We start from the raw sequence: 16,303 nt of genomic DNA, 5'->3' as shown, positions 1-16,303 counted from the left end.
TATTAATTTTGTATCCCCCAACTTTGATGCATTCAGATATTAGTTCTAGTAGTTTTGGAGTGTATTCTTTAGGGTTTTTTATGTACAATATCATGTTATCTGCAAATAGTGACAGTTTGACTTCTTCTTTACCTGTCTGGATGCCTTGTATTTCTTTGTTTTGTCTGATTGCTGTGGTTAGGACCTCCAGAACTATGTTGAATAAAAGTGGGGAGAGAGGGCATCTCTGTCTTGTTTCTGATCTTAGGTGAAAAGCTTTTGGCTACTCGCTGTTTAGGATGGTGTTGGCTGTGGGTTTGTCATATATGACCTTTATTATTTTGAGGTACTTACCCTCTCTACTCATTTTGTTGAGAGTTTTTATCATGAATGGATGTTGAATTTTGTCAAGTATTTATGGAGATGTTCATATGGTTTTGCCCTTCTTTTTGTTGATGTAGTGGATGATGTTGATGGATTTTCGAATGTTGTACCATCCTTGCATCCCTGTAATGAATCCCACTTGAGCATGGTGTATGATGGTCTTGATATATTTTTGAATTTGGTTTGCTAATATTTTGTTGAGTATTTTTGAAAATATGTTCATCAGGGATATTGGTCTGTAATTTTCTTTTTTGGTGGTGTCTTTGCCTGGTTTTGGTATTAGAGTTATGCTGGCTTCATAGAATGAGTTTGGAAGTATTCTCTCCTCTTCTGTTTTTTAGAAAACTTTAAGGAGAATGGGTATTATGTCTTCTCTGTATGTCTGATAAAATTCAGTGGTCAATCCTTCTGGCCCTGGGATTTTGTTCTTGGGTAGTTTTTTGATTACTGATTCAATTTCATTGCTGATAATTGGTCTGTTTAGATTTTCTGTTTCTTCCTTAGTCAGTCTTGGAAGGTTGTATTTTTATAGGAAATTGTCCATTTCTTCTAGGTTTTCTAGCTTGTTAGTATATAGATTTTCTCAGCATTCTCTAATAATTCTTTGTGTTTCTGTAGGGTCCGTTGTGATTTTTCCTTTCTTATTTCTGATTCTGTTTATGTGTTTAGATTCTCTTTTTCTCTTAATAAGTCTGTCTAGGGGCTTATCTGCTTTTTTTATTTTCTCAAAGAGCCAGCTCTTGGTTTCATTGATTTTTTTTCTATTGTTTTATTCTTCTCAATTTTATTTATTTCTTCTCTTATCTTTATTACATTCCTCCTTCTGCTGACTTTGGGCCTCATTTGTTCTTCTTTTTCCAGTTTCAGTAATTGTGATGGTAGACTATTCGTTTGGGGTTGTTCTTCCTTCTTTAAATAGGCGTAGATTGCTAAATACTTCCCTCTTAGGACTGCCTTCACTGCATCCCACAGAAGTTGGGGCTTTGTGCTGTTGTTTTCATTTGTCTCCATATATTGATTGATCTCTGCTTTAATTTGGTCATTGATCCATTGATTATTTAGGAGCATGTTGTTAAGCCTCCATGTATTTGTGAGCCTTTTGTTTTCTTTGTACAGTTTATTTCTAGTTTTATACTTTGTGATCTGAGATATTGGTTGGTAGAATTTCAATCTTTTTGAATTTACTGAGCTCTTTTTGTGGCCTAGTATGTGGTCAATTCTGGAAAATGTTCCATGTGCACTTGAGAAGAATGTATATCCTTCTGCTTTTGGGTGTAGAGTTCTGTAGATGTCTATTAGGTCCACCTGTTCTAGTGTGTTGTTCAGTGCCTCGGTGTCCTTACTTATTTTCTGTCTGGTGGATCTGTCCTTTGTAGTGAGTGTTGTGGTGAAGTCTCCTAAAATGAATGCATTGCATTCTATTTCCTGCTTTAATTCTGTTAGTATTTGTTTCACATATGTTAGTGCTCCTGTGTTGGGTGCATGTATATTTATAATGGTTATATCCTCTTGTTGGACAGACCCCTATATCATTACGTAATGTCCTTCTTTATCTCTTGTTACTTTCTTTGTTTTGAAGTCTATTTTGTCTGATACTGGTACTGCAAAACCTGCTTTTTTCTCCCTATTGTTTGCATGAGATATCTTTTTCCATCCCTTCACTTTTAGTCTGGATATGTCTTTGGGTTTGAGGTGAGTCTCTTGTAAGCAACATATAAGTGGGTTTTGCTTTCTTATCCATTCTAGTACTCTGTGTCTTTAGATTGGTACATTCAGACCATTTAATTTAGGGTGATTATTGATAGATATGTACTTATTGCCATTGCAGGCTTTGATTCATGGTTACCAAAGGTTCAAGTGTAGCTTCTTTACTATCTAACCATCTACCTTAACTCACTTATTAAGCTATTATAAACACAGTCTGATGATTCTTTCTTTCTCTCCCTTCTTATTCCTCCTCCTCCATTCTTTATATGTTAGGTGTTTTATTCTGTACTCTTTTGTGTTTCCTTTGACTGCTTTTGTGAGTAGATGATTTTATTTTTTGTCTTTAGTTAGTATTTGGTTGTTCTACTTTGTTTGCTGGGATTTTATTTTCTCTGGTGACATCTGTTTAGACTTAGGGGTACTTCCATCTAGAGCAGTCCCTTTAAAATACCTTGTAGAGGTGGTTTGTGGGAGGCAAATACCCTCAACTTTTGCTTGTCTGAAAATTGTTTAATCCCTCCTTCAAATTTAAATGATAATCTTGCTGGATATGGTATGCTTGGGTCAAGGCCATTCTGTTTCATTGCATTAAATATCATGCCATTCTCTTCTGGCCTATAAGGTTTCTGTTGAGAAGTCTGGTGATAAGCCTGATGGGTTTTCCTTTGTAGGTGATCTATTTTCTCTCTCTGGCTGCCTGTAATACTCTGTCCTTGTCTTTGGTCTTTGCCATTTTAAATATTATTTGTGTTGGTCCTGTCTTCTTTGGGTCCCTTGTTTTGGGAGATCTGTGGGCTTCCATGGTCTGAGAGACTATTTCCTTCCCCAGCTTGGGAAGTGTTCAGCAATGATTTCTTCAAAGACACTTTCTATCCCTTTTTCTTTCTCTTCTTCTTCTGGTACCCATATAATGCAAATATTGTTCTGTTTGGATTGGTCACACAGTTCTCTTAATATTCTTTCATTCCTAGAGATCCTTTTATCTCTCTCTGCCTCAGTTTTTCTGTATTCCTGTTCTCTGATTTATGTTGCATTAACAGTCTCTTGCACCTCATCAAGTCTGCTCTTAAGACCTTCTATTGATTGTTTCATTTCTGTTATCTCCCTCCAGACTTAATTCCTTAGCTCTTGCATATTTCTCTGCAGGCCCATTAGCACAGTTATGACTTTTATTTTGAACTCTTTTTCAGGAAGATTGGTTATATCCATCTCACCAGGCCCTCTTTCTGTGGTTGTCTGAGTGATTTTTGACCTGGCCAGATTCTTCTGCCTTTTCATGGTGATAGAAGTGGTCTCAGGCTGGTGGCATGGGTGTCAGCTGGGAGAACAACGTCCCTTCCTGCTTTTTCATTGCCTTGCCCTTCTCTGCTGCCTGTGCCATCTACCCATACACCTGGACCAGACTCTGGGACAGTCTCCTGAGCTGCTGTGGGCGGGGCCACCCTCGGACTAGCCTAGTGCACTGTGGGGAGTTGCAGCTGCCCTGGGTGTGTTCTCTTGTGAGAACGGCACCCCTTCTGGCCTTCTGGACCTTGTTCTGTCTTCCACTGCCTGTCGGTCACCCGCACACCAGAAGGCAGTCACTTGAAAAATCTCCTGAGCTGATGATGTGGGCCGGGCCACCCTTGAGCTAGTCTAGAGCACTGCGGGGGGTCCCAGCCACACCGGGTGTGTTCCTCTGTAAGAACAGCCAGTGCCCCTTCATGCCTTCTGGACCTTACTCCAGCTTCTATTGCCTGTGCCTATTACCCACACACCAGGAGGCAGTTGCTGGGACAATCTCCTGTGGTGCCATGGGCAGACCTGCCCTCGCGCTAACCTAGAGCACTTCTGGTGGGTCGCAGACACACTTGGTGTTTTTTCCTGCAAGAATGGCTCCCCTTCGTGCCTTCCGGACCTTGTTCAGGCTTCCGCTGCCTGTGCCAGTTACCCACACACCGGGAGGCAGTCTCTGGGACAATCTCCTGAGCTGCTATGGGCAGGGCCACACTTGGGCTAGCCTAGAGCACTGTGGGGGCTCACAGCTATGCCAGGTGTGTGAGAACGGTACCTCTTTGTGCCTTCCAGACCTTGCTCTGGCTTCCTCTGTATGTCCTGGTCAGCTGCGCACTTGGAGGAGACTGTGTGGTTGCTGTGGGTGCAGCTGTTCCCTGGCTGCTCCACAGCTGTGATGGGTCAGTCGGTCTCCTTGCAGCACCAGCCAGGGGGAATGAATGGCAGGTTGCTTATCACCAGGAGGGGCTTCGGGGCTACTTTACCCCCCAGGGGATCAGGGGGCCTGAAGTTCCTCAAGATTCCCGCCTGCTGGACTGAGTGTGCTGGCACGATTTTGTCCAGTTGTTGAGCCCTTGTCCTTTTTAAGACTTCTAAAAAAGCACCCGCTTTTCTTTTGTCCCAGGAAGCCGGCTGTGGGGACCTGCTCGCAGTCTCCATCTCGGATTTTACCTTTCCGTTTCTCTACTATCCAGTGCACCGTGCAATGTGTTTCTGTGCTCCCGGTGCAGATTACTAGGGCTGGTTATTTAGGGTCCTGTGCTTCCACTCCTTCCTTACTCTGACTCTTTTCCTCCACTATTGAGCTGGGGTCCAGGGAGTGCTCGGGTCCTACCGGGTCACGGCTTTGTATCTTACCCAGTTTGTGAGATGCTGAGTTCTTGAAGATGTAGATGTAGCCTGTCTGTTGTACTGTATCTTCTGGTCTGTCCTTTAGGAATAGTTGTATTTGTTTGTATTTTCAAAAATACATATGATTTTGGGAGATTTCCACGGCCCTACTCATACTGCCATCTTGAGCCCCCTCTTTTATTCTTTATTTATTGCTTATTTTCCATTACTTTATGATCATTCTGTCTCCATTGTTCTCTGCAGTTTATAGGAAAAGCATCCAACAACACAAAGAAAATGTGACTTCTAGTATGTTCCTCATAATGAAGCATCCATACTTGGGGATTTCATTTGGGTTCTGATATTGGAATTTAGTGTTCTTAACACAAATAGTTTAGTGCAAATCATACTTTGATATTATGTTGAAATTTAAAATTTTATATCTGGGAGTTATTTACATTGAAATTTTTGAGTTTCACACTTTGAGAAGCTTGTGTTAAAGAATCTCTCCCAGCTTCTAAAATGGCAGTCTAAAATTAGATTCTCAGACTTTACATAATATTCAAGCTTTGTTTTATATGTATTTGATAAATATAGATTAAATGCTGGCTATGTCCGGAGCCAAACTTGTTGGATAACTGAGTGACATAAAAGGAATAATCAAAACTAGATTAAAACCTTTTATTTACAAAATGATTATGGTTCACCACTCCAGCTCCCAGTTCACCCACCAGCTCATATATAATTCGAAATGAAAACAATACTGAAATAAGCAATAATGTAAGTGTAAGAAAATACAGTCAACTTCTGATTTTTATTATATAGACTACTTTGATGCATACTTCAAAGGCATACTTTTCAGAAACAAAAGCATCAAACTCTTAGAAGAAAACATAGGCAAATATCTCTTGAATATAAACATGAGCAACTTTTTCCTGTATTCATCTCCTCAGGCAAGGGAAACAAAAGCAAAAATGAACAAATGGTACTACATCATGCTAAAAAGCTTCTGTATAGCAAAGGACACCATCAGCAGGACAAAAATGCATCCTATAGTATGGGAGAATATATTTGTAAACAACTTATCTGATAAGGGTTAACATCCAAAATATATAAAGAACTCAAACGTCTCAACAAACAAAAAAAGCAAATAACCCGATTAAAATATGGTCAGAGGATATGAACAGACACTTCTCCATAGAAGAAATTCAGATGGCCAACAGGCAAATGAAAAGATTCTGCACATTGCTAATTATGAGGGAAATGCAAATTAAAACCACAATGTGATATCACCTCACACCAGTTAGGATGGCCAACATTGAAAAGATTAGAAACAACAAATGCTATTGAGGATGCGGAGAAAGGAGATCCCTCCTGCACTGTTGGTGGGAATGTAAACTAGTTCAACTATTGTGGAAAGCAATACGGAAGTTCCTTAAAAATCTAAAAATAAAAATGCCATTTGACCTGGAAATTCCACTCCTAGGAATTTACCCAAAGAAAACAAGTTCTTGGATTCAAAAAGACATCTGCACTCCTATGTTTATTGCAGCACTATTTACAGTCACCAAGATGTGGAAGCAGCGTAAGTGTTCATCAGTAGATGAATGGTTACAGAAGACGTGGTACATATACAGTGAAATACTATTCAGCCATAAGAATGAAACAAATCGTACCATTTGCAACAACATGGATGGAGCTAGAGGGTATTATGCTCAGTGAAATAAGTTAGGCAGGAAAAGACAAATACCGAATGATTTCCCTCATTTGTGGAGTATAACAATGAAGCAAAACTGAAGGAACACAACAGCAGCCAACTTGCAGACTCCAAGAAGGGACCAGTGGTTATCAAAGGGACAGGTGCAGAGGGAGAGAGAGGAATGGAGGGGTATTATGATTAGTTCACATGGTGTTGGGTGTTCATGAGGAAGACAGTGTAGCACAGAGAAGACAAATAGTGGTTCTGTGGCATCTTTCTACACTGATGGACAGTGACTGCAGTGGGTTATGGAGGGACACTCGATAATATGGGTGAATGTAGTAACCAAATTGTTTTTCTTGTGAAACCTTCATAAAAGTGTATTTCAATGATACCTTAATAAAAAGAGTTCTGTATATCAGTGTTGTGTTTCATTCTGTAGGATCTGGGGATAGGACATGTAGATTGTGGGAACCATGGATCACCACTATACATACTCAGATACCAGTTAAGTGTTCGTATTTTGTTCTGAAAGTGTGAGAGAATCCTGGATTCCTTCCAGTCATGTATTTTTTATACCTAATAATAACCAGAATTCAATTGTATAATTGTTTTCTGTGACATATTTGTTTTTCTCCCTTCCCAGTGGTTTGTTGGAGTTGACACGTACCAACTCATAAAGTGCCAATTGTTATATTTAAAGAATTTTGTGAACTGGTTGTTTCATACCGTCCTTATTAAAATTAAATTATATAAACTTTAAATCAAGAACATTAAAATAAAAGGTAGCAAGTACTCAAAACTCACCACTTCTTAGTGATGATGTTACACTTCAGTGCTCCCTGTGCTCTGGAGGTTACTTGTGTCTGTTGTGTCTCTATAGAAATACCACATGAGTGTTTGTTTCTGCTTACCCTTCCCAGTTTGGTGCTGGGTGACATCAGTTTGCTAACTCGAATTGGGCCACAGTGAGAGTACTGACATCACTAAAATTGGCAAATGCTGTAAGTCAGGCCTGATTTACTGTTTTTAAGGAAATGATAGAGAAAATATTAATAATACAGATAAAAATTCAAAGTTCATTATATCTGTGTCCATTACATTGTGAATAGCACAAAAAAATGAAGAAATATTCTTCCACTGTTTCAGAACCATTAATCATTCAGCAGAGAAGTCACTCACACAACTGACAAACAAGCAAAGCTCTAACATGTATCACTTTGGTCTCAGTTTTTACCATAAACAAAAATATCTGCCATTGTTCCTGTTGGAACTACTCAGATGTCATTGGTGGCTTTGAAGTTCAGCAAAGTTGAGCATCAGTTGGTTAAATTGCAGTAAAGAACATTATGTATTTTATTGTTCTTAGTAAATTTTGTGCTTCACATCCTTTATATCAGTAAAATTTGTAATAAACTTGTTATAAATATGAATAAACATATTGAAGTAATATATTCATTTTAAATGTATATATTAGCATGTATGTGTTTGTTATATGTGCATAATTTTCCCCAGAGAACTGGTGATTTACCAGCACACATCATTCTGAACCATGAACAAGACTAAATATAGCTTACTATATCAAATTCAGATTTGCATAGATTTCCTTTTCTTTCTTTCCCTCATTCTTTCCCTGTTCTTTTTTCTCTTTCCCTCCTTTCTTACATCCCTTCCTGTTTTTTCTGTTTCTCTCATTCTTCCTCCACAGTGACTTGTTACACACTGTATGAAACCAAGGAAGCCAGAAAACACCTGAATTTCCTATTTTGTCAGGTGTCAGTTATATAAGAGTATCTTCCAAGATTGGAGGAGCATTTTTAAATTTGTATTCTATATTGCAGTTTGCATATCAAATTATATTTCATACATTAACAAAATCATTTCTGTGGAAATTCATTTAAGATATGAATATAGTGAGTTTCTATCTGTTAGCAATGCTCTAAAACCAATTTTTCTTTTCTAACCAGTTACTTAGTCATTTCAGAATTTATGTCTCAAGGGTACATTTTGACTTGAGTCATTGTGAAGTGAATTTGGTTTATAGGATTGACAAAGATAATAGCTACCACTTAATGTGCTAGGTGCTTTCCTGTTCTGTTTCTAACCCTTGCAATAATCCATGAGGCTGGTGTTGTTATTCTTATTCTACAGATGAGAAAGCAGAGATTGAGCAACTTTGTAATTGTCACACATCTCCTAAGTTCTAGAGCTGGTAGCCTGTTTCAGGTCTGTCTCCAAAGCCTGCGCTTTTTTCAAATACCAGACTACCTTAGGTTAGTTCTTATTAATAGTACATTACAGAAATTAGATCTTACAGCAAAAACTTTTTATTCTTAATGGCTGTTTATCTCAAGAACTATTTAACATGCAGAAAATTGCACTTCACAGAAACTTTCTTGTCATGCATTAGACTGATGTAAATGTTTCATACTCATTTAATTTTATTTCTGTCCTCATAGTCTTGGTGGAGGACCAGATGATGCAAAAGAAATTATGAGACACAGTTTCTTTTCTGGAGTAAACTGGCAAGATGTATATGATAAAAAGGTAAGTTATCTTCATGGCATACTCTTTATATATTTTGGTTAAAATGAATTCACAGCAAAAAATGTTTTAAATGAATAGAAGTTAATAATGCAATATTTTTCATTTTTACTCTCATTTAATTGAATATTGAATTTCTTAGCACAAAATTTTATTGATAATTTTGACTTTCAAATTCATCTTGAAATTTGATTCAATATGATCTAGTTGATTTTTCTTTTTTTAAATCACAATAATTTCTCAGTTTGCTGTTCATTGTTTCCTTAATATGGAAAAAATAAAGACATATATAGTATGTTATTTTTTAGAAGAACTCATGAGCAAAAACAATTTTTTTATTTGTCCTAAGCCTTTAATTTTAAAGTGAACTGTTCAGATTTATACAAATCCTTATTTTGAAAATATTTGAAACAATTTAGTTTTAATATTTAACAGAACAATAAATTTTTTTCTTATTTGGGACTTCTCCATTTTTTGAAACAGAGCTTTAATGCCCACAAAATGGTTGCTACTAGTTATATAACTTTATTTTTATTGCAGTATGATTATTCCTTGTTTTTAATACTGTAGTTTCTGCTTAAGTTCAGGAAGAGGAAATTCTTTTGTCTGTTCCATCATTGTAGTTTTTATTTTATTTTACTATCAGTTTGTAGTATAGACACTGATTTTGATTTTTTAATTTTCAAATAGTCATAAAAATTCTATGAAATTTTTATATAAGTATTTGCTTATAATTTGTATGTAGTTAGTCCTTCCATTTCAATTTATTACAACTTTTCATATTTTTCTCTAAAATGTGTATCAGTCAACATTTATGGGTATCTGTTTTCTGCCAGGTATTCTTCTCTATTAATCCCTGAAGTAAAGATAAAATGACTTTTATCATATGACGTATCAGGAATTAAGACAAGTATTTCATTTCTGTATTACATATGGTTATAGGGAGTTTGGTGATTTTCTAAGCATTTCTTCTAAGTATGTGTTTAAAATAGTTGCACTGTATGAAATACCTCGCTCAAACTTAAGCTCAATTAAACTCTCACATCACTTGAGTTTCTACCATGTAGCACATGGGTTATGTATTGGGTTCTTCTCTTGTGAAGAAGGGATGTGACCATTCTTAGAAGCATGTCACCATTCTTAATACTCCTCAGTGTTTATTAACTTCATGCAGACAGTTATACATCCACTTTATAACAGGCTGATGCTCCTTATGAGATGCATCCATGTATAGCCCTTAATGAGCTGTGTACTGTTTTTATCACGTCAGTACGCCAGAGAAGACCCTGAAAAAGATCAAGGACTTGTTATGTCTCCCAGAAATATGGTCAGAGGTTTTCTTTAGTGCACAAAGCTATAAGCCACCACTAAATGTCCCTTTGATACACCCTGACAAAGAGGACTCCATTTGAAAGAAGGAGAAAATTTCTTGGAGAAACAGTTTTGGAGCACCAGTGTGGTACTTCTGATTTAAAAATGAGGCAAAGCATAAATTTTTCTTCAGTCCTTCTAGGGACTAAGACATGCTGAAAAGATGAGTGTGCAGCTCTGTGCAGTGAATCAGATGACAGTGTGGCTTACCTGGGGGTGGCTGACAGCATCCTTACGTACATGAGGAGACTGCAACAGTGTTACAGCAGCACCCTTAACTTTTGAGTCTCTTTCTAAAAGGCTGTGAAGATGGGATTGGGTCCATTTAGGTTATTATCTTATCACTAATAAAAAAGGAATTATGGGAATGCTGATGCCAGTGTCTATTTTGGTGAACACCCTTACAATTCTAGTGCCTTGGACAGTATAAATTATGAAATAATTAAAAATAAACACACCAGTATCTTTATTTTTTATTTAAAAAATTTTTTTATTAAGGTATGATTGATACACACTCTTGTGAAGGCTTTGCATGAAAAAACAATGTGGTTATTACATTTACCCATATTACCAAGTCCCCACCCATACCCCAATGCAGTCACTGTCCATCAGTGCCGCAAGATGCCACAGATTTACTATTTGCCTTCTCTGTGCTACACTGTTCTCCCCATGATCCCTCACACCTTGTATACTAAACATAATACCCCTCAATCCCCTTCTCCCTCCCTCCCCACCTGTCCTCCCACGCTCCTCCCCTTTGGTAACCACTAGTTCATTTTTGGAGTCTCTGAGTCTGCTGCTATTTTGTTCCTTCAGTTTTGCTTCATTGTTATACTCCACAAATGAGGGAAATCATTTGGCATTTGTCTTTCTCCACCTGTCTTATTTCACGGAGCATAATGTCCTCCAGCTCAATCCATGTTGTTGCAAATGGTAGGATTTGTTTCTTTCTTATGACCGGGTAGTATTCCATTGTGTATATGTACCACATCTTCTTTATTCATTTATCTACTGCTGGACACTTAGGCTGCTTCCATATCTTGGCTATCGTAAAAAGTGCTGTGATAAACATAGAGTTGCATATGTCTTTTTGAATCTGAGAACCTGTATTCTTTGGGTAAATTCCAAGGAGTGGGATTCCAGGGTCAAATGGTATTTCTATTTTTAGTTTTTTGAGGAACTTCCATATTGCTTTCCACAGTGGTTGAACTAGCTTACATTCCCACCAGCAGTGTAGGAGGGTTCCCCTTTCCCTGCATCCTCACCAGCATTTGTTGTTCTTAGTCTTTTCGATGCTGGCCATCCTTCATGGTGTGAAGTGATATCTCATTGTGGTTTTAATTTGCATTTCCCTGATGATTAGTGATGTGGAGCATCTTTTCATGTGTCTGTTGGCCATCTGAATTTCTTCTTTGGAGAACTGTCTCTTATCCTCTGCCCATTTGTTAATCGGGCTATTTGCTTTCTGGGAGTTGAGGCGTGTAAGTTCTTTATATATTTCGGATGTTAACCCCCTTGTCAGATATGTCATTTACAAATATATTCTCCCATACTATAGGATGCCTTTTTGTTCTGTTGATGGTGTCCTTTGCCGTACAGAAGCTTTTTAGCATGATGTAGTCCCATGAGTTCATTTTTGCTTTTGTTTCCCTTGCTCGAGGAGATGTGTTCAGGAAGAAGTTGTTCATGCTTATATTCAGCAGTGTCTTTATTTATGAAATAATTTATGAAATACTTTTATGGGGCACTTAAATCTTTAAAACATGTAATATTCATAAGAGGTTAATTCATCTCTAAAGTCAGGTATTTCTAATTACAGTTTAATAATTAATATGCTTTGGGCACTACACTATTTTTTTGGAGGTTTATTTTTACCTGATTACTGACCATTTCTCTGTGTTTTGTGACAAATCTAGAGGTAAAGACACATGTAGAGATCTAGTATCTTTAGGGGAAATCTAGATTCCTCCCTAGGCAAAGTAAGAAATAAATTAATGTTAATTATGACTATCATGATATACCACTGTAAAGAGCACAGTGGTGAAATGTGGAAATTCTCATCCTGGATTTGCTTCTTCCTTCCTGTGTGGAAATGGACAGGTCAGTTTACTCACAAATGAAATTAGGATGTCTGAAGTGCCTTCAAGCTTTAACATCTCTGGCAGGATGTTTTATATTAATTTATCCAGACAAATCTCTATATAGGTTTTACACTCAGTTTGTCAATGTCTACAAAAAAGTCTGCTGGGGTTTTGTGTGATACTGTGTTGAATCTGTAGATACATTTTGGGGAGAGTTGGCATTTGAAAGTATTGAGCCTTGAGATCCATGAACACAATGTGTCTCCATTATTAATGTCTTTTCTGATTTTTCCTATAATGTTTCATGATTTTCAGTGTTTGAAGTCTTACCCATATTTTGTTAGATTTATCCGTGTTTCATGTCTTTTGATGTAAATGGTATTTCTAAATTTCATTTTCACCTTTTTTTGCTGACAATTTATAGAAATATGATTGATTTTTGTGTATGGGCCTTGTATCCAGCAAGCTTGCAAAACTCACTAGTTTTAGTAGCCCTTTCTGCAGATTATTTAGGATGCTTTGAATAGATGATCATATCTTCTGTAAACAAATAGTTTTACTCCATCTTCAATCTGTATGCATTGTATTTCTTTTTTTGCCTTTTTTTGTTGGCTGAGACCTCACTACAGTGTTAAACACAAGTGACCAGAATAGACATCATGACTTTGTTCCTGATCTTACGGAGAAAACATCTTTTATCATGAATATGATGTTAATAACCACATCTAGTACCAAGATCGTGGTTTCTAACTGTTGTTCTCCAACAAAAAGAACCAAGGTTATTTGGAGAAGTAGTTGATTCCAGAGCTGGGAAGGGGAAATAAAAGATGAGCCTGAGCATTATTGTGGTGCCACAAAGTAAAAAACAAAAACAGATAGATAGGAAGGGACATGTTAATAGGACACTGAAGCCAACCTTAAATAATTCCCAGTAGTGAAAGCTAGAACAACTTCAGTAGCAAAATAAACATAGTATTATATTATGTTCCAAATAAGGAAGTAATGTAGAAATATACAAAAGAATGTAGAAAGGATGAGGGAACTAGAGAATCAGCATGAGAGCCCTGGAGTAAAAATTGCTGCATGCAAGAACATGCAAATATTACTGCACCAACGAACATTAAAATTAGTGGGCAAAAGTTTAAGATTGAGGTTATTGGCATAGTCTCAATATATTTCTCCTGAAACATTATTTACAAAGATCAATAGTGGAGTAATCTAGCAGACACTGTCTTTAAACCAGGTGATGAAGATTAACATCACCGGTAGTAAGGCATACCAACATCATGTTGCCCATGAGACGAAGCCCCGAGAAGGATTTACCGCTCTTGAAGTAAAGTTATCCTCAGCATGCATAACCTCAGTATAGTCGTGAGGAAACCTGAACGACCCATGTGTAGGGACATTCCTCAAAGTAACTGGCCAGACAGTTTCAAAAGTGTCAATTTCATGAGATGCAAGGAATGATGTGGAACTTAGACTGGAAGAGACTAAATGCAGTGTAGGATTCTGGACTGGATTGTAGAACAAGAAAGGGAGGTAGTGGAAAAATGGTGACACCTAAATAAAGTTGGTAGGTAATAGCTTCTTAGTTTTGGCAATTGCACTATGGCTATATAGGTGTTAACATGAGGGAGTTGTATGTGTGAAGGGTATATGGGAACTGTTAGTATTACTTTTGTTAAGTCTTCTGTTAGCCTGAAATTATTTCAGCATAACAAGTTATGAAAATTCGATGTTAGTGTAGGTTTTTTATACCTCCTTTATTAGCTTGAGTAAGTTCCCTTCTATTCCTAGGATGCTACTAATTTTTATCATGAATAGGTGCTGAATTTTATTAGAGGTTTTCTGCATCAATATGATGCACATACAGTTTTTCTCCTTTATATTCTATTAGAATGGGAAATTATGTGATTGGTTTTCTCATGTTAAACAAACCTTATATTCCTAGGGGAAAACCCACCTATTCCTTTTGTGTTATTGCTAGATATGATATTATGTATTTTTAAGGATTTTCGCATCCTTAAATCATGAGTGATACTGGAGAGTCGTCTTCTCCTAAAATATCTTTGTGTAATTTTCATTTCAGGATCATGTTTGCCTTTTAAAAACAAGGTGGGAAGTACTCCCTTCTCTCAGTTGTATGGATTTGTTTGTGCAGAATTTGTATTAACTGTTCCTTAAATCTTTGATAGAGTTTACCAGTGAAGCCACTCAGGCTTAGAGTTTTGTTTTTTTGGGGAAGTTTTTAACTATGAACTCAATATCTGCAATAATTATAGGACTATTTTGGTTATCTGTTTCATCTTCATTGAAGTTTTGTATCTTTATGGCTTTCAAATAATTTGTCATCTAAGTTTTCTAATGTTGGCTTAAAAATATTTGTAATATTCCCTTACTATTTTTATAGCAATTGTTGTATATGTATGGATGGCTTCTCTTTTATTCCTGATATTGTTCACTACTTCTCCCAGCTTTTCCTTATCCCAGTTACCCATAGTATCTTTTTTTAAGTTCTTCACCTCTTGCATCACATTTTCTTCCAGAGTCAAGTCATGAGAGAACGTAGTTATCTTTATCTGTCAACACACTGCCCTTGTTTGAAGAATGCACATTCCACAGATTTGTGATCTGCACTTTTACTAATTTTTTGAGCAACAACTACAGGTTTGAATAGTGCATTTAGCTCTTGTAATTCTAACTTGTGATCTTTCTTCAATTTCTTCTCAGCTTCACTTTATGTTATCTGATGTGGATTTTGTTGACCAAATTGAATTTGATGAGTAACAGCCTTGATAAACTTAGTTGCTTTGGTCCTTTTAAATTCTTTAGACCAAAAGTTTTATCTTCAATAATCTTCTCTTTCTGTTTTAACTTTGTGCTGCCCCAACCAGAGCCTATTTTGGGGGGACATTGTGGAGCTAGGTAGATACTTGTCAGGGGATCAGGGGACCCCACAGAGGAGGAGAAGGAAGACACAGGCCACAGTAGCTGCCATACCAATCATTACTTTTGTCCTACTCATTAGATAATATATGACTTTTAAATGGAATGTATAGCACATTTTCATTTAATGCAATTATTGACATAGTTGGGTTTCAGTCTACCATCTTCCATTTTATTTTCAGTTGTTCCATTTTTTATTCCTTTATCTTTGCCTCCTTTTTCGATTTATTGAATGTATTCATGGTTCTGTTTTTATCTCATCTATTGTCTTATTAGCTGTACATCTCTTTTTATAGTATTGAGGTTATTTATAGAGTTTGCTGTATATATGTTTAACTTAATGCAGTCTGCCTTCAGTTAATATAGCCACATCACATCCAGAGGCATAAGTCTATTTCCCATCCCTTCTGTATGCTCTCATTTTCATACATTTACTCGCACGTGTTACAAACATCACAGCACATGGTAATTTTATTTTGCTTTAGACAATTATATTTTAATGTGACTAAAAATGCTGTATATTTGCTACTGTCAACACTCTCCATTCTTTTATGTAGAGCCATGCTTCCATCTGGCATCTGTTTTTTTCTTCATTGTTTTTTCTTTAGCCTTTATTCTAAGGCTCATTTAGCCCAATTCTGAAATATAATCTCCTTAGGCTTGGAAAGGTTCATGGAAAAAGAGTACATTTAAAGTGATAAGAATGTAATATGTCAGAAGGGGAGACCTATATGGAAAAAAAGTAGTATTGAATGGAGTAACTGGCAAGAGCTAACAATTCATGGTGGATAGAAACTGGAAGCAAAAAATGGAGAAGTGTGCCTTAAGTCAGCATAGTTTCTTGCAAGTTTAGCTCAGGTTTGTGAATTTTAGATCCTGAAATAGGGAAATGATGTTAGATAATTGGACATTTCCAGGTCTTATTAGTATAGACTTGTAGGCAGAAGAGTTTGGATAAAAGAATCTCATTAAGAGACTGTTGCAATGA

General features: G+C 36.8%; 1 protein-coding gene across 5 annotated transcripts in view; it reads left to right on the top strand.

The window, feature by feature from the left end:
- The window catches only part of AKT3 (AKT serine/threonine kinase 3), a 345,951-nt gene that overhangs the window by 292,538 nt on the left and 37,110 nt on the right, over positions 1-16,303 (top strand). For all 5 annotated transcript variants that reach the window (XM_073216708.1, XM_073216709.1, XM_037013668.2 and 2 more), the window contains one exon: positions 8,833-8,920. In XM_073216708.1, the coding sequence (XP_073072809.1) occupies positions 8,833-8,920 (88 nt within the window). The remainder of the gene's footprint in view (positions 1-8,832; positions 8,921-16,303) is intronic.

Source organism: Manis javanica, chromosome 11, assembly GCF_040802235.1.
Source record: "Manis javanica isolate MJ-LG chromosome 11, MJ_LKY, whole genome shotgun sequence".
NCBI lineage: Eukaryota > Metazoa > Chordata > Mammalia > Pholidota > Manidae > Manis > Manis javanica.
This window is presented reverse-complemented; position numbering and strand designations above follow the sequence as displayed.